Source organism: Corythoichthys intestinalis, chromosome 5 (assembly GCF_030265065.1).
Source record: "Corythoichthys intestinalis isolate RoL2023-P3 chromosome 5, ASM3026506v1, whole genome shotgun sequence".
Classification (NCBI taxonomy): Eukaryota; Metazoa; Chordata; class Actinopteri; order Syngnathiformes; family Syngnathidae; genus Corythoichthys; species Corythoichthys intestinalis.
Window position 1 is genome coordinate 59,101,439 of NC_080399.1, and position 19,913 is coordinate 59,121,351.

Consider the following 19,913-nt stretch of genomic DNA (forward strand, 5'->3'; position numbering starts at 1 on the left):
GCGCTGGCACACCGGGTGCACCAATAAGAACCTCGCGTTGATGTGTCAATCACGGTGCCGCCGCCAGACCCCGGTGACGCTACAATATTCTGACAGAATAGCCAACAACGTCATGCATTAAGAGAGACAATAGCTAATTAATATGCTCACTCGCCACCCTGTGGTCTGGGGTGTGAATTGTAACCTGTCAAAATGACGGACGGACTTCAGTTTTTTCCGTCACCGTTTTAAAAAAACCGGTCAACGACGGAAAATATTCGGTTAACGCGACCCCTGATGGCCACAGCCGGATTTTGGGGGGATTTTATGAGTGAAACACTGTAATATAACAAGGAGTCATATATCATATATTTACCCTTTTAAACGTTCTTTTTTTTTTTTTTTTTTTTTTTTTTTTCAATTTTTCTTTGTTTGGACTGATTATTTATCATCCAACATACTGTATCAGGGGAAAAAACGACAGTAACAAAAAAATAAAATTAAGCCATAGTTATGAGGTAAATATCTGTGACTTATTTACAGACATTTTTTTCATTGTGACATAATTTGTTTAAAAGTTTAAAATACACGAATGAATAATTTTTTAGTTTTTTTTTTTTTTTTTTAACGAAAATGTTACACATCAATAAATGATTCTAAGCCAAAAATGACAGACATTTCGAATAATAAATATAACTATTTACCTTTTTTTATGGCTAGGTTGAAACAAAAGCGATTTCGCGACGTCCGTATACGGGGGTTTCCAGGGTAAAACAGACAAATTAAAAATATTTCGGTGGCTTAATGCGCCATGAATCTGCTATGGCAGCATATAGACATATTGTTCTATCAAACACAACAGTTCTTTTGCCTTAAAATACAGAAGTTCATTTTAAAGAGGAGTGCAAGAGCAGAAACTGCTTTTTCAGTCTTGTCCGTGTTTTCTGTCATATACAGAACGAACATTGGCCGGCTTTAACTCGCTGGCGTGATGCCCCACCCCACCCGGACTAATCAACGCTGACGAGTTCAGTTTAGCCGCACTAAGCCACACGGTTGCTAACCATCATATGCTATTGTTTAACTACAACTGGATTAATTACCTATTACTTTTCATCCTTCACACAGCAGCTGGAAACAGAAATGTTGTTTAATCCATCTGCATGCGACCATCATGATTATGGTTGGTTGAAATTGAAAGATTCCGATTCCATGTTCCGATTCCGGTTCCGAACGATTTTCAATTCTGATTCTTTTAAGAGGCAGGGTCCCAAAAAAAGAGGCGGGGTAAAAAAAAATATAGTTTAAAAAATTATTAGTTTATATTAATGTCTTTACACCTCAATATTTTTTTTCTAATCATATGAATTTAGAATTAATTATTATTTATTATTATTATTATTTTACTATTTATTATTTTTATTATTTATTAATTATAGAATTAATATGTACTTCATGAATTAGATGAACTTCTTACAAGTTTCTTTCCACAGGAGTGCACTTTCACAAAGATGTTTATTTTTCAAAAGCACAAGGAGAAAACATTTACACACATTCTTTTTCCATACATTCACCTGAGCTGGAAGCTACGACGAAGCATTAGTATAAATTCTTCTACTGATTATAATTTAAAGATCTTTTAATACTGTTGATTTTAACATAGGCGTCTACTGCTTTAAGATGGTGGCTGTTTACTAACGGCAGCGAGTCTGTCATTTTGCATCGAGTCCTCTATACATGTGCTAACGCCGCCGACTCTGTCAATTCGCATCTATTTCTATATACATATGATATTGACCATAGCCCTACTTAATAATAAGACTTATTCTCGTACTATTCCATCCATCCATCCATCCATCCATCCATCCATCCATCCATCCATCCATCCATCCATCCATCCATCCATCATCTACTGCTTAATCCGGGGTCGGATCACGGGAACAGCAGAAGACAGGCGTAATTTATTGTTTTACTTTCCTGGTTCTGACTGGTTAGAGGACCGGCGCGACACTCAGCTATGCTACTCGGCACTTGTTTTCCATGAAGCGGGAGGGGTTTATCATATTAGTCGTGCAGCCAACTTTGCATGATAAAGTTGTGCTGCAAATGTTGCACTGAGCTGACTGGCCTTTTATTTTGTATAGTTGAGCCATACTTTTGAGCACCGCCGCACCGTTTCCATGGTTGCAATCAAGTTGCAATGCACAAACACGCGCTTCTTGTGGCTTCTTCTTTGTGATTTTAGGCAGCATTTTTTTCCGCCGGGCGGTCAGGGCATCAAGACATGGAATCAAAATTTTTAAATTCGAACGGCTCCGGGAGCATCGGAGTGTTAGAACCAGGTCCCATCGATGCCCAATTCTAATCATGATTTTACGACACTATGCAGGTGTGCGCTGGTCCTCATGGGAAACGCAGCCCTCTTCCTAATGGGAAAAGCAGTCTTCCTTAAGTCAAAACATTACTGCTTTTGTCCACCGGCGTCACTAAAATCGACTAAAACTAAAAAGTCAATAAGTGTTGCTTTAAGTAAAAAGTACAAGTATCTACGAAAATTACCCAAGTAAAAGTAGTTTTGTACTTTTACTTTGTACTTTTGTACTTTTACTTGCTTTAGAAATGTGGGATCATATATGTACTGTATATACCGTAATTTTCAGACTATAAAGCGCACCTGACTATAGGCATTTGTTCTTTGATAAGCTGCACTGGACTATAAAATGCAGCTGTCCTCACTGTATTATGGGATATTTACACCAAAAAATTATTAACCGGTAACACTCTATTTGACAGCAGCGTCATAAGACCGTCATAACTATGACATGACACTGTTATGGGCGTTAATGAATGCTTATGACAGAATAGATGTCATTTAGTGTCATCCGGCAAATTATCTCACTTTTGAATGGATGTGAAAGATCTGAGCTGTACATAAATGGAGTTAGTGGCAGAATTTGCCGGATGACACTCAATGGCATCTGTCATAAGCATTCATTAATGCCCATGACAGTGCCATGCAATGTTTCCTCTAAGCTGCGCGCGTGCGCAATCGCGCACAGCTTGCACATACTCAGCACGCTGGAAAATATATGCAGCACACAAAATAAAATTAAACAGAAACGTAATGTAGCGTCAATAGGACTACTGTCTGTTAGGGCCGCAATGATGTGTCTGCGCGACACTCCTATTTGTGCGTTCGATACGGCAACGCGACGCTCCTATTGGTGCAAAAAAGAACGCTTGACTCTTTTGCTGATTTACTGAAGCAACATTCCGCTGCCAATCTTTGCAATCGCTACATCATTAATTATTACCTAATTTTAGAACTGATATAATTAGACCAACAAAATTGTTTTCTGTAACATTTTGCAGCGTAACTCAATGAGCGACAAGTGTCTAGAAAAATTTGCTTTCAAATAATGTTTTGAACAATATCTATTCAACAATTAAAGAACATTTCTGACCTTCCAAAGCTTTTTAAAGATAACATTATTATTTATTGCTTAAAAAAGGTCTTTGAAGCTGATTTTCAGATATTTTTCTTATTTCAAGAAATCTGAGTAAAATTTACTTGAAGCACGGGCAGATCATTTCACTTATTTCTAGCAGATTTACAATGAAAGCAAGGGAATTTAACTAGTTTTAAGGAGGTGTGTTTTTGCAGTATAGCCACTCTGACATGGAGAATAGGAATCTTGAGTGTCCTTATTGTCTGAACAGTTTTAACGTGGGAGTTTGATGTACTACTGTATACTCCCATTGTGGTTGTTCATTATGTTTTATTTATTATTTCACCCATGCCACATTTTCATTTCATTTTCATTTTCAGTGGGCCAAATCACTTGTATTGAAAGTAAACTACCATATTGGCCCGAATATAAGACGGCCCTGATTATAAGACGAACCCCTCTTTTTCAAGACTCAAGTTTGAAAAAAGACTTTACAAATTAGAAAGCCAAATTTAATTTTTATACAGAAAATATTTACAGTACATCTGAAACAAATGATTATAACAATATATTTGAGAGAAAAAAAACATGCTATTTTGCCTCATTCAAATCTTAATATCTGAAAATTTAAATATACTGTATAACCTAAAGTGCAATCACATTCGTAAATGAATGGCTTCTGGTTTTTGAAATGTAAATAAACCAATCTATTGTGATAAAACAACAAAATTGCAATAACTGCATTAACCATTAAAGTGAGGTCTAACTGTAACTGTAGTCTTGAATCAAATCTGAATAAGGAAAAACGTTGCAATAAAATAATGCAAACTGGTTAAACTTCAGAGTAGCTGAAATCTGTCATGACAGAACATTACTCCTCAAGTTCAGCATTCGCGTCAATGATATCTGGCGCCATCTAGTGTCGTGAATGGGTATAATGTCTAGACCCCGAATATGAGACGACTCCCACTTTTTCAGTCTTATTTCAATTCAGAAAAACACCGTCTTATATTCGGGCCAATACGGTAATGAAAATTGCTGCTATAATTTCATTCTTTTAGTAGCCATGTAACTTGCAATGATCCAAGTTTTTGGATAGGCATGATAGTGGCATGTGGCCGCTGTGCACACATCTGAAGTTGCTCACCATGGTCCACAGTGTGCTCAGGGAGCTTGTGTGTCTGCTCAGACACATGAAAATTTAGAGGGAACATCGGTGCCATGTCATAATTATGACAGTCTTATGACAGTCTTATGATGCCGCTGTCAAATAGAGTGTTATCGATCAACCCAAATTCATCAACAAATAAGCCACACTGGACTGGCCGCAGGATTCAAAATGAGGGAAAAAGTAGCGGGTTGAATGTTATGCTAACGCTATGAGTTACATATAGTGTGAGATGATCACTCAGCACAGACGTTTAAAAACTAAAGCAACATTGCATATTCTCTCTGGGCAAGAAAAACAATTGTTACCATGTGTGCAAGCCTGCATGGAGACTGGAGACACAATGGTGAGCCGAGTAGTAGGGAGGCGCAGAATGTCACGAGTGACAAGAAAGCCCGCAAACAGTTTGCTGAAGACAAGTCAACAAAGCACATGGACGACTGGAACCATGTCCTATGGTCTGATGAGACGGGTGGGCTATCTTGTGTACCGTCTTCAGAAGAGGCTCCCTCCTCGGGTGACAGCCATGCACACCAATTTGATGTAGAGTGCGGTGTATGGTCTGAGCACAAACAGGCTGACCCCCCACCTCTTCAATCTCTGCAGCAAAGCTGACAGCACTCCTGTAATGAGTCACATGACATTTTGGAGGGAAAATGACAAGCAGTACTCAATTTGGACATTTAGAGATGTACGTAGTTTCTAAGAGGTGCACTCACTTTTGTTGCCAGGGGTTTCGATATTAATGGCTATATTTTGAGTTATTTTGAGGGGAAAATAAATTAATTCTTTTATATAAGCTGCACACGGACTTTTCATTGTGTCAAAGTGTCATTTTGTCAGTGTTGTCCCATGAGAAGATATACTTAAATATCGGCAGAAATGCGAGGGGCGTACTCACTTGTGATACACTGTATGTCCTAATGAAGACAAAAAATCAAACAATGAATATGCATGATTATACATAATCATATGCTGAATACTGTAAATGTATTTCTACACCTTTCATTATCTACGTGTGATTTTACTGGACCAAAATGCTTTAGTAATTCTCGATGGGGTGGCTCTTTCTTTCTCTCATATTGTCATATTTCTGTCTCCAGGTTCATGTGGGCACCAACCACCAAGAGCAAAGGATTGTGGGCTACCTCACAAGTACCCACCTCCATGCCATAGAAGGTACAATTACACAGTACTTTATGGTCTACAGCTGTCAAAACATTACTCACTGGCTTGAATACAGCTAAATTTCACCTTGTATTGTTCAGTGCAAGGCCTTGTTTCTATTTGTTATGTATGGATTTGAGCTAAACTCCACAATATCAGTTCCGTATGCGGCGGTACGTCCAGAAAGCTGCATGAATTTGTCCACTGAAATTGCTGCGTTTTCCTCTCGCAGTTCCCATGGTGACTGGCTCATGCTGTTTAGAGCGTCACAACCCTATTTAAAGCTCTGGTCAATGGCTCCCTCATTTTTTACTCGAGACATGTCTTCCACCCTTGCCTGATATTTCGAGCTCCTCCTACGCTCCTCGCAGGTCTAAACATAGCACTACCAGGGTGGTTACTAAAGATAGATCCACATAAAGTCATTTGGGGGGAGAGAAGGAATGGGGCTAAAATACAACTAGCAGGGGTAAAGACAGCATCAAATATAATTGTCTCCAAGAAGACAAGAATCCTATAACACTTGCTAAGTCTTCAGTTGAAGATGAATGCACAGATGAATGCTCGAAAGTTACACTGGTGGCCAAATGTATTGGCACCCCATGCAATTCTGTCAGATAATGCTCAATTTCTCCCAGAAAACGATTGCAATTACAAATGCTTTGGTAGTAATATCTTCATTTATTTTGCTTGCAGCGAAAAAACACAAAAGAGAATGGAAAAAACATAAATCATTATCATTTTACCCAAAACTCAAAAAATGGGCCAGACAAAAGTATTGGCACCCTTTGAAAAATCATATGATGCTTCTCTAATTTGTGTAATTAACAGCACCTGTTACTTACCTGTGGCACATAACAGGTTTCATGACAATAACTAAATCACACGTGCAACCAGTTAAAATAGATTAAAGTTGACGCAACCTGTGTCCTTGTGTGTACCACATTGAGCATAGAGAAATGAAAGAAGACCAAAGAACTGTCTGAGGACTTGAGAAGCAGAAATGTGAGGAAGCATGGGCAATCTCAAGACTACAAGTCTACATTATCCAAAGACCTGAATGTTCCTGTGTCTACCATGCGCAGTGTCATCAATAAGTGTAAAGCCCATGGCACTTTGGCTAACCTCCCTAGATGTGGACAGAAAAGAAAAATTAACGAGAGATTTCAACGAAAGTTTGTGCGGATGGCGGATAAAAAACCTTGACTAACATCCACACAAGTTCAAGCTGTCCTGCAGTCCGAGGGTACAACAGTGTCAACCCGTACTATGTCTGAATGAAAAGGGACTCTCTGGTAGGACACCCAGAAAGACCTCACTTCTGACCCAGAGACCTATAAAGTCAGGCTGGAGTTTGCCAAAATTTACCTGAGAAAGCCAAAAATGTTTTGGAAGAATTTTCTCTGGTCAGATGAGAGAAAAGTAGAGCTTTTGGGGAAAATGCATCAACATAGAGTTTACAGGGGGGAAAAAACAAGGCCTTCAAAGAAAAGAACACGGTCCCCACAGTCAAACATGGTGGTGATGTTTTGGGGTTGCTTCGCTGCCTCTGGCACTGGACTGCATAAGCGTGTGCATGGCATTGTGAAGTCTGAAGACTAGCAACAAATTTTGCAGCATAATGAAGGGCCCAGTGTGAGAAAGCTGGGTCACTCTCAGTGGTCATGGGTCTTCCAGCAGGACAATGACCCAAAACACACTTCAAAAAGCACGAGAAAATGGTTTGAGAGAAAGCACTGGGGACTTCTAAAGTGGCCAGCAATGAGTCCAGACCTGAATCCCATAGAACTCCTGTGGAGAGATCTGAAAATAGCAGTTTGGAGAAGCCACCCTTCAAATCTCAGAGACTTGGAGCAGTTGGCCAAAGAAGAATGGTCTAAAATTCCAGCAGAACATTGTAAGAATTTCATTGATGGATTCCGGAAGCGGTTGTCCGCAGTTATTTTTATCTAAAGGTTGTGCTACCTTAGGCTGAGGGTGCCAATACTTTTGTCCATCCCATTTTTGGAGTTTAGCGTAAAATCATGAAAAAGATTTTTTTTTTTTTTCATTCTCTTTTGTGTTTGTTCATTGCAAGCAAAATAAATGAAGATATTACAACCAAAGCATATGTAATTGAATCATTTTCTGGGAGAAATTTAGCATTATCTGACAGAATTGCAGGGGTGCCAATACTTTTTTACAATACCAGCAGAGTATGTCATATAATATTAAATCATGCATGTTGACACATCATGATTGAGCTGCTTTATTACCACATATGTAAAGAAGTCTGAATGAAGAGGTTTGGACAGAAAAATTGTCTTGTATTTGACACAAAATAATTTGCTACTCTTTCAACAGTACTGTGTTGGATTTAATTGGCATTAAATGTCATGGAACTGTGTGAAAGTGTGGCATGAGTACCACCACTGGTACTGAATAAAATTTTCAAAAAACCCACAATAATGCATTTATGAAGTACGGTTCAATTGTATTCAACTTAACATACAAATTTTTAGTTTCAGAAGTAATTCTTTTCAAATAATCACGAACAACTTCTAAGTGTAACACCATTGAACTCAATCCCTAAATTCATAAATTCATTCAGAGGCTCAAATCAACTCGAGTTCAATTGTTTGTCAATTACGGGACATACAGAGACACAAAACCATTCATTCTCAGTCACACCTTCAACGGGGGGAAATTATTGGACGGGTTGATCAAATTTGGCTACTTTTGCTAAGATTTTGTGTTTTTGGAAGGAACTGTTTTGATTCATTTTAACAGTTTAAATCACATGTCTAACACCAACCGACGTCCAACTACATCGCACCATCTTCTTCGTTTATATCTGGCATTTCAGCACCTCGCAGCACATGGAGCTGAGAACTGCATGTAATTTCTGATGTGTGGGTATGAAGTCAAATTCAACAAAATAATTCTAAAAATGACATAACATTAAAAGGTGTTAGATGCACTGTCATTAAATTATACAGTGCTGGCCAAAAGTATTGGTACCCCTGCAATTCTCTCAGATAATGCTCAATATCTCCCAGAAATGGTTGCAATTACAAATGCTTTGGTAGTAATATCTTCATTTATTTTGCTTGCAATGAAAAAACACAAAATGGAGAAAAAATTAAATCATTATCATTTTACACAAAACTCCAAAAATGGGCCTGACAAAAATATTAGCACCCTCAGCCTAATACTTGGTAGCACAAGCTCTAGACAAAATAACTGCGAACAACCGCTTCCTGTATCCATCAATGAGATTTTTACAATGCTCTGCTGGAATTTTAGACCATTCTTCTTTGGCCAACTGCTCCAAGTCTCTGAGGTTTGAAGGGTGCCTTCTCCAAACTACCATTTTCAGATCTCTCTACAGGGTGTTCTATGGGATTCAGGTCTGGACTCATTGCTGGCCCCTTTAAAAGTCTCCAGTGCTTTTTCTCAAACCATTTTCTAGTGCTTTTTGAAGTATGTTTTAGGTCATTATCCTGCTGGAAGACCCATAACCTCTGAGGGAGACCCAGCTTTCTCACACTAGAGCCTACCACATGCTGAAAAATTGTTGGTCGTCTTCAGACTTCATAATGCCATGCACACGGTCAAGCAGTCCAATGCCAGAGGTAGGAAAGCAACCCCAAAAGATCAGGGAACCTCCGCCATGTTTGACTGTGGGGACCGTGTTCTTTTCTTTGAAGGCCTTGTTTTTTTCTCCTGTAAACTCTATGTTGATGCTTTTTCCCAAAAAGCTCTACTTTTGTCTCATCTGACCAGAGAACATTTGTCCAAAACGTTTTTGGCTTTCTCGGGTAGGTTTTGGCGAACTCCAGCCAGGTTTTTTATGTCTCTGGGTCAGAAGTGGAGTCTTCCTGAGTGTCCTACCATAGAGTCCCTTTTTATTCAGACGCCAACGTACGAGTTGACACTGTTGTACTCCTGGACTGCAGGAGAGCTTGAACTTGTTTGGATGTTAGTTGAGGTTCCTTATCCACCATCTGCCAATCTTTCGTTGAAATCTGTCGTCAATTTCTCTTTTCCGTCCACATCTAGGGAGGTTAGCCACAGTGCCGTGGGCTTTACACTTACTGATGACACTGCACACGGTAGACACAGGAACATTCAGGTCTTTGGAGATGGACTTGTAGCCTTAAGATTGCCCATGCTCCCTCACAATTTTGCTTCTCAAGTCCTCAGACAGTTCTTTGGTCTTCTTCCTTTTCTCCATGCTCAATGTGGTACACACGCTGACGCAGAACAGAGGGTGAGTTAACTTTAATCCATTTTAACTGGCTGCAAGTGTGATTTAGTTATTGCCATCACCCTTTATGTGCCACAGATAAGTAACAGGTGCTGCTAATTACACAAATTAGGGAAGCATCACATGATTTTCAAAGGGTGCCAATACTTTTGTAAGGCTCATTTTTGGAGTTTTGAGAAAAATGATAATGATTTTTTTTTTTTCATTCTCTTATGTGTTTTTTCATTGCAAGAAAAATAAATGAAGATATTCCTACCAAACCATTTGTAACTGCAATCATTTTCTGGGAGAAATTGAGTATTATCTGACAGAATTGCAGGGGTGCCAATACATTTGGCCACCAGTGTAACTTTCGAACATAACTAGCTCAGTGCATTCATCTTCAACTGAAGACTTAGCAAGTGTTATATGATTCTTGTCTTCTTGAAGACAGCAGGGGTGGCAATACTTTTGGACAGCACTGTATATATATATATATATATATATATATATATATATATTTTTTTTTTAATAAAAAATATTAATTCTAAAAATGACTTTATGATAAAATGCATTAAATGCATTGTGCTTTTTAAATTATTTTTAATTTTTTTATTTTTAGAAATGTTAATAATTTTAACAAATTATTATTATTATTATTTTAGTTATTATTATTTATAACTACAGGTAGTCCCCGGGTTACAAACGAGTTCCATCCCTACGCTGGCGACGTAACCCGAATTTCTGCGTAAGTCGGAATGAACCCTTTAACTACTCCTAAAAATGCCTCCTAAACCTAAAGATAACATGCAAAAAACATATGTCACATTGGGGTGGCGTGGCTCAGTGGTAGAGTAATTGTCCTCCAACCCAGAGGTTATGGGTTCGATTCTCTGCCCTGATGAACTCATCTAAGTGTCCTTGAGCAAGACACTGAACCCCACGTTGCTCCTGGTGCTGTGTCACCAGTAGGTGGATGGTGAGATAGTGAAAAGCGCTATATAAGTAGCACCATTAATAAAATTGTGTAAAAAAAAAAAAATTACTGTACTTACCATCAATGCTGGTGGAAGGTGAAAAAGTTCTTGTTTACTGTAGTTTTACTTTTAAACCAGAGACACACCGTAAAACACTTTGGCCTGCTAGTGAACAAACAGATAAGTTGATGTGTCTTGTGAAGCTTATTTAGCCTATTTAGCTTGATTTTACCAACTTAGACGAGATCGAGCTGCTTATGCTACATCGTTGCTTGCTGCATCGCACTCTACTTTCTTAGTAGAAAACAGAAAGCGACCTGATTGGGTGTGCGCTCAATTTCATTAAACTTACTGAGGAAAATGCAGAGCTCAAACACACACTGTACACGGTTATGCGACAAAAAACAAACAAACAGAAAAACGGCTGGAGACAAAATGGCGGGTGAGACTCCACCGTCGTAAAGTCGAAATCACGTAATTTGAAATAAGTACGTCGAAATCGTAACTCCGAGACTACTTGTATTTAAAGAATTGATTTTTTTTCACTCAAAATGGGTCCTTCATATTTAAATTATTTCAATATGTTTGTTATTGCCCTTTAGAAAATACATGTGGGCAACACAGACACCCAATTGGATGTCAAATGAGGGACGCAAAATATTGTCCTGCAGGCCGCAATTGGCCCCTGGGCCGCACGTTTGAGATCATTGTACAATATGAATGTAATAAAACATTTAAAATTGTGCATGAAAAGATTCATTTGACCTAAATATCCATTCAACCATTTTCGAAAATACTGGTTTAAAGGTTAGATGCAAGTGTGTTTGACCGGGAACACTCCGAATATCTTGTCTATTGATTACAATTACAGTAAATATTATGTTTGAATTATACTGAAGTACAGAATTTCGTCGAAATCATAGGACTGTAAAAGGTTACTATTTTTTTTCTTTCCTATTAACAGCCGGTAGCTTACACTTTACACTTTATTGTCTGCCAGGTGATGCTTCTGTGCGATGTGAACAGCTAGACTTGCTGCTCCAGTGGGGCGCAGAGTTCCGTCAAGCTTCATCACATCATCCCGAAGGGGAGAAAGTTCTCGAAGACATTGTGGCCTTTGATGTCCTTCTGGGTGACCTCAACTTTGACAATTGCTCTTCAGGTACAGTATGTTATCCATCCCATCAGTCTTATTCCGCTTAATGTGAGGTAGCAGCTTCAGCAAGGAAGCCCAGACTTCCCTCTCCAAAGAGACTTAATGTTTTATGAGGCATTCCCAGGCCAGCCGGGAGACAGTCTCCCCAGGGCGTCCACAGGGCTTCCTCCAAGTGTGACGTACCTGAAAGATATATTTAGAGAGGTGTCCGCGCGACATCGTAACTAGGATGCTTGAGCTACCTCACGTGGCTCCTCTTTAATCGGAGGAGCAATAGACCTAAACACAGCGCGACCTACCTGGATAGCTGAGGATCAGAACCCAGTGTTGTTTTTGTCAGCGCTTTTAATTTTCATCTTTTCAAAGTTTTAATATAGTTTTAGTCGACCAATACGAAAATGGGTTCGTCTATAAAAATTCAAAAGTGTTAATCTAAATATTTTTGGTCATACATAGCGACAGTATACGGCTCCTGTGGCTAACTGCTTCCTGACTAACCACAAAAAGTCAATCCTCTCTGGCCGTTTTTCAGGATGTAGCTGATGTTGGACTTCCACTTCAAGTCTATCTAAATGTGTTTTTGTATTTTCTTTACTCAGAGGACAAGTTGGAACAACAGCATGCACTTTTTTCTATATACAAGGACCCATGTCGCCAGGGGCCAGGAGAGGACAAACCATGGGCTCTGGGTAATTACACACACCCATTTACACAAACACGCCTCTACACAACAGGCCTTGCCACTCACTCATTACTCTTATAAGCTGGAAACTCAGTGCGATGGGATACGTCTAACATACAAACAATACTGTACAAACCAGGCAAAGTGTACTGTAATGTGGATTTGCGGTTCAATCGGCATGCTTTGAACATTTAAAATTTAAACCGATTACAGTGGCGATGCATGGGCATTAGTGGCATCGCAACCAATAGGTCTGGATAAGAAGTGTTATTTAGGCCAGCGGTATTTCAGGGATAGCACTGCGCGTGTTTGTTCACTCAGGGCCTCATTTATGAAGATGTGGATTTTGTGTGACGGACCAGCACAACAGATCAGCCTATTGTCTCTTGAAAGTTTTGGTAAAAATAAAGAGGATCAATCAACAAAGATTGACAGAAGAATGACATACATACATACATACATACAGACATGAAAAAGACCTTGTATCAGGGAGTTATTAGTCATTTACTGAATTTGGCACTTGCCAAAAAAGGCTGACTTTGGCACCCCACAGCCCCGGTTTAGATTTCAAATGTTTCATGACCAATCTCACCAATTTCGAGGGGGATCCAAATCACTCAATGTGCACCCTGTAAATCGATAAAAATTGCATATTTTTTCACACTCAATCCAAAATACCCGATTTCTGGTTGAGTTTAGGACATATGTCTAGACTTTTTGGTGCAGTTTTGCACAAGGTATAGACTCTTCAATTTTCATTCCTCTACGTTTATAAAAACCTAAGTGGAGAGGCATTTTTGAAAAATTCAAGACGGCGATGTTGAGCCATTTTATGACGGTTTTTCACAAGGTCGCAATATTATTGAAATTTATACCCACATGTATCCGCAAATTTCGGTGAGCTTTCGAGTATGTTAAGGCCTTCAAATTGTCCATTTTCATTTGCCATGAAAAAAAAATCATATATATATTTATAATCCTTTGCATTACAATAGGGCTCTCGCACCACTTGGTGCTCGGCCCCTAATAAATTATGGGCGCTTACTAGGACAGTCCTAGTGATGAAGAGAAAGCATCGCTTTAATATTAGCGCACTTATACAACGAACTATGAACAAATACATTAAGTTAATTAACTTTAGCTAAGGAAACAGCTATACATAGATGGTATAATGATGACATTCTAGTGAGATATAATATTCAATAACAGCAACTACAACTTTGATATCCAGTTTTAAGAATGTTCTTGCCTCTACTAAAGCAAGCAGACGAGCTAGTTAGCCTTTGGTGTTAGCTTAAAGTGCCTGTGACACGATGAAAAAAAACCTTAAATAGCATTATTATGTGAATCATATTTTGAGACGATTTGACTATATACAACAATTTGGCAAAGCGCAAGATGACAAGAAATGAGTGTTAATCTACTGTTTGGCCTCGCCTGTCATCACAAGGCTCTAGCACAGGGGTGTCCAAACTTTTTGCAAAGGGGGCCAGATTTGGTGTGGTAAAAATGTGGGGGGCCGACCTTGGCTGACATCCTTTACCCAGAACAATATATTTAAGCAAATTTTAGCAAGCCATTCTGTGTGTCACATTTGCTTTATTATTATTTTTTTAAATTAATAATTTCAACAATCTCGCAACTGGCGTTCTCTTTCGACTCTCGGACTCTTGCGAAATACTGCTGCTGTGAAATTAAACTAGCTTCAAAAGTTGCTTCAATTTCTCACCGCGCATCTTCCCCGTAATCTTGTCGTACATGTCAGCGTGTCTTGTTTGGTAATATTGCCTCACATTGAATTCTTTAAAAGCAGCGACTGTCTCTTTGCAAATGAGGCAGACACAGTTGTTGCGTATTTTATTGAAGAAATAGTCCAATTTCCACCTATCCTTGAAGCGTCAGCCGTCGCAGTCAACTTTTTTTGTTGTTGATTGTTGCCATTTTAGAAAATTGGAAGTCAAGGATCACACGGGGTAATGTTGCTTGGAGTGCTGCTGCCTTTTAGTGGGTAAATGAGGAGCAGTATTTAGTGTGCAAGCTACTTCATATGCTGGTAGCAGTTCTGCTGACCAATTTATTAAGTCTGTGTGCAGGCCAGACGTTATTGATCTTATGACAGGGGCTGAGGGCCGGATGAAATTTGCTGCATTTTGGACATGTCTGCTCTAGCACATCAAGCTGGGTGATGACGTCGGCAGATGGAAGATTCAGAATGAGAAAAATGCTACAGACAGCAGCAAAATGTTATTGTTTTCATCTCTCTACTCCAATATTTTTACAGGATATTATTTCTATCTAAGTATTTTTCCCCAATTGTTAGATAAATTGTATGCTCATGACAAATAATAGTCTTGTGCTAAATGGAATATGAAATATTAAAAATGCATTTATACAGTATGACAGGGCGAAATTAATGCATAATGGTAAAAACTGCCGACTTCTTGCACCTCCCGAACGTTATTTTATGCCAGCGGAGTAAGTCAGGTTTTTGTCATTTCCCTGCCCCGGCTTCGGAGACGGAGGAAAGAGCGTAAACAAAGCAGGAGGCGCGACAGCTAGCCAACATGTTAACCCGAACCGAGCGGCTCTTCCAAGTCTTTTCTTTGCCTTTTCGAAAACGAAAAATCACACAAAACTCCCCCGACTCTTGTCTTACACGGCAGCGTGGATGATTGTCTTCACCTATCGGCCAGCCCCCTGCGGGGAGCAAGTTTCGGCCCGTCCTTCTGCATCGGCCTTGGCTGTGTGTGCTTTTCGCCGGGCCACAGAGGGGAATGAACGCCGAAAATTCTCGGTGGACAAACCAACCTACGTCGGAGCGAGAGGCTGCCCAAGCCCAAGCCGAGTACAGCACGAAGAGGACCAAGGGGGCTGGAAGTGTGGACACAATCGAGAACCGGAGACAAGAGCGGGGGGCTCCCCGAGCTCAAGCCGAGGGTAGTGCTCTCTTGGCGGGCACTCAAAGATTGTAGAGAGGGGTGGAAGTCCCTACACAATCGAGAACCGTAGAGGAGTGCATGGCTGCCCGAGCAAGGACACTCATCGGCTGGCGAAAAGTCATCAGTCGGTGGACAGGGAGCATTGTCACCCCCAAAATACGAGCCACGTCCTTATTAAAATGTTTGCCATGATCCCAGTATTTGACATAACACAAAACACATAGCTTACTCACTTAATCATCCGTCCAGTAGTCTCTTGATTGTCGGGCTTGTTATGCCCATTCCTCAGGATCTTTTGGAAATCCAAAAAGCCTCACACCACTTCCTGGTGTAGCAACAAAAGCCTACAGTACATTGGGCTGGCTTTATCTAAAAATAAATGAGTTAATCGGCAAAATCAGCTGAATAAGCAGTCCTTCTGCATACGATAGTAATGGCTGGCTTGTGAGATGATTAGTCCGCTGACGTAACATTCGCTTTCTTACTCAATCCGAGTCCGTGGCCAGAAGTCTCTCATTTTCATAGCGCGGGATTAAAAAAATTGAATAAATATATCGATCGCTTCCACACACATCCAAACAGTCCATTTCATCCAGGAGCATAAAATACCACGAGTAATAGGAAATAAACATGTTTTTTTGTGTCACCGGCACTTTAATCTTACCTTAAAAGAACATGTCTGTTTGCTTGTTTATTTTGGAGACATTTAGCTGGGAGTTACGCCTACTGTTAAGTTTTGTTTTTGTTTACGTTTTAAACCCCCAAATCAATCAATTGGGCAATGGGGCATCCGAGAGTTTGTCAATCATGCTCCCTTAACAATGGTCTCTAGGACTAACGATTGGTCATTGGCTGTGTAGGAGGCAGAGTTTGTGAAAGGTCAGTTAAAAAGACCGTTACAGAACAAAAAAAGCCATTACCATTATAGTCCCCCCAAACTCAAACACAAATATTGCTAATTGTCATTTTATTTACAGATACACAATGCTAACGTTTGATTTGGGGTGCCCTTTTTTGAGGATTTACAAATCCATCTCAACTTTCAGCTTAAAAAGGAGTCGGTGGCGTTTGGGACACATGATTTAGTGTAAAATGGCTTTAAAGGGATTTACTTAGCCTGAAAGAGCCACATTTGTAGCAATTTTGGTCCACCAGATGAAGTTGGTTGGTTGTGCAAACAAATTTTTTTACAGCACTAACGAAGCCCAAACAAATGGCATCATCGCGGTTCCATTCCGCACAGATAGGGGCTGCGTATGATGTCATCACCATAAATTACATCAATATCTATAAAACCGCAGCTGTTCAAACAAAATGTTTTTACAGTACAAACCAGCACTAATAAGGCATAAACAAATGTCACCACTGGGATTCCATTCAGCTGTAAATGGGGGGCTGGGTGAACTCTGGATGACCTATAAAAACAATGTTTAATAACTGCAAAACGATGGCGGCACAAACAAATTTTTTACAGCACAAACCAGCACTAACGAAGCATAAACCAATGGCATCATCACGGTTCCAATCTGCCGTAGATGGAGGGCTGCACGTGATGTCATCGCAATAAATTGATATCAATCAAACAAAACCTTTTACAGCACAAACCAGCACTAACGAGGCACAAACAAATAACACCACTGGGGTTCCATCCCGCCGGAGATCGGGGGGGTTGGGAGGGTTGGGTGAACTCTGAATGACCTAAAAAACAATGTTTAATAACTGCAACTTTTTGCAGCACAACCAAGCACAAGCGTAGCACAAACGATTGACATCTTCACGTAGGTCAAACACCTCCCTTTTAATTACAATATGAACACCACACAAAGGTTAATTTAAAAGAGACTAATCATCTGTGGTGTTACCAGGATGCCTTTGTGGGTGGGCATTAGTCTTACCTGGGGGGTGGAGGGGGCTACAATGCTCAAGTAGGTCGAAATCCAGTGTAGGGCTACTGCACCTTAAATCATGTTTTGTTTTTTCCTTGAGATAACTGTTGTTGTGATTTGGTCCAAACAAATAAAAGTTGATTTTATTTGACTTAGAACACATCCTTAACTGAACAGTATGGACATGCAGGTGACAAAGTTTTTTTCAGGTAACCTATTGTGGTTTTTTTATTATTATTATTATAGTTATTCTTTGTTCCGCAGCCCCTTAGAGCTCAATTTGACCCCTTTAGAATGTTTCAAAATGCACCAAAATCGGCAGGTAGGCAAGACAGGTGCAATCTTTGATACCATATAAAGACAAATTCCAAATACACTATGTAGCGCCCCCTAGCAGTCATTCTTTGTCCCGCCGACGCTTTGAGCCCTACTTTGACCTGCTCAGAATGCTTCAAAACTCACCAAACTAGACAGCCAGGTGAACACTGGTGAAAACTTTGATAAAATGTAATTAAAAAAAAAAAAAAAAAAAATCAAAATATGCGTAAATGTGTGTAGCGCCCCCTCGGAACAAAACCAACATTTCATTTCATTTTTTTTTTTTTTTTTTTAAAAGGTGAAAGAGGAGGTAACAACGCAAAGGTTAAAACTTAGAACACATCAGTATTATATGAATGGGATACCATACGCAGTGCCCAGACTGCCATTAGTACTACATCCAGTTTTCTCTGGGTGGGCAGAGCGTGTACGTCATGCAGTATAATGGAATGATGAGTACTTGGCAATGAATTGTATTTTAGTTATGTGTGACAGAGTGCATGTAACGTATGTCTCCATTACCATTGAAAAGGTACATTGCTGGATCCCAGTGGCCTTTACGACGATGAGGTCAGTTCACCGGAAAGTTTACAAAAGTAAGTCAGATATTTTGTCATGCCATTGTCCAATTGTCAATTAAATTAAAAGATGGTGACCAGAGGAGTTCAGGTGGTGTTTGTGTGTCAGTGTAATGTATATTAAAGGTGCTATGAAATACTACAGCAAGTGACTTTAAATGTATAGTAGAGTACATTCTGGACACAACTCCATCCCAAAAAGTGACAGAAAAGGTTTTATAGTAAAGTTATATCCTTCCTTTCTCAGCTGCCTTGGCCGTGCCCACCAAAAAATCTAACAGAAGATGATGTCACACCCAGAATGAGCTGTAGATTTTTGCAGTCTGCGAGCATGCTATCCATCAGCTTTCTATTCTCTTGTTGCCGTGTGACCGTTCTGACCTTCTGTCAACATGTATTAGCTAGCGCATTGCAAGAAAGCTAGAAATGATCATTAATTATAATATTAAAATCAATTAAAAATTTATTAAGTTAAAAAAATAAAAAAAAGTTGATTGAGTGCAAAATTAGCTTTTTCCATATAAAATTACATTAGTGCAGTCATTTTCATTTTGAGACGTGCTCATCATTTAATAGCACTTTAACTTTGATTAAGCAATTAATAATAAAGCGCCCTAAAAATTAAGTTTACTGAGTGATTGAAATACAAGGTGACCCAAATAATAATATTTATAATAATAATAATAAATAAAAAGAGACTGTAGCTATAACTATTGTATTTTATTGTTTGGCAGAATATCATACATCCGATTAAAAATGAACTATTTTCAGCTGTTTTACTCCGAAAAAAAAAAAAAAAAATCAAGAAATGACATCTATCCAAATTTGCTGCCTGTTTTCTAGGCGGTCAAGCTGTAAAACAACTACAGTTGTGTGTCTTTGTTTTTATTAAACCCAAAAAATAATGGCTGTGGACATAGTAGCAGCTCGATTTTGCTCAAACTTTTCTACCATGATGATATTTTTTTGTTTGGATGGGCATCCCATCTTTGACTTTGTGTCCCCCTGTGTTGTAAATGTTCGTTAAATGTTTATAAATTTCTCATAATGTATACAATGTCACCTTAGAGTGATGGAGAACGAAGAAAGCAGAAAGGAGTACCTAGTGTTTCCTCCCAGTAAAAGCCAATGTCCCTCCAGCAACCAAAAGGGAAGGAACATTCCGCTGAAGGGCAATGGACGCCGGATTGACTACATCATGTACAGTGATGAGGGTCTGCAACAGGACTGGAAATTGGTAGGGTTTAGGAACAATTTTACATTTATATGAGTTAAATACAGTAGGCCTATATATATATTTGGCGGAAAACACTCAGGTGACATGAAGTTCCGCTCCGAGACCCCCAATTTGGCCAACTTTCAAAATTGTCCAATATGCATGTGTGA

General features: G+C 39.3%; 1 protein-coding gene across 1 annotated transcript in view; it reads left to right on the top strand.

The window, feature by feature from the left end:
* smpd3 (sphingomyelin phosphodiesterase 3) overlaps window positions 1-19,913 on the top strand; it is a 108,986-nt gene that overhangs the window by 84,352 nt on the left and 4,721 nt on the right. The window contains exons 5-9 of the mRNA XM_057836173.1: window positions 5,700-5,775; window positions 11,969-12,130; window positions 12,724-12,813; window positions 18,482-18,545; window positions 19,596-19,764. Of these exons, the coding sequence (XP_057692156.1) occupies window positions 5,700-5,775; window positions 11,969-12,130; window positions 12,724-12,813; window positions 18,482-18,545; window positions 19,596-19,764 (561 nt within the window). The remainder of the gene's footprint in view (window positions 1-5,699; window positions 5,776-11,968; window positions 12,131-12,723; window positions 12,814-18,481; window positions 18,546-19,595; window positions 19,765-19,913) is intronic.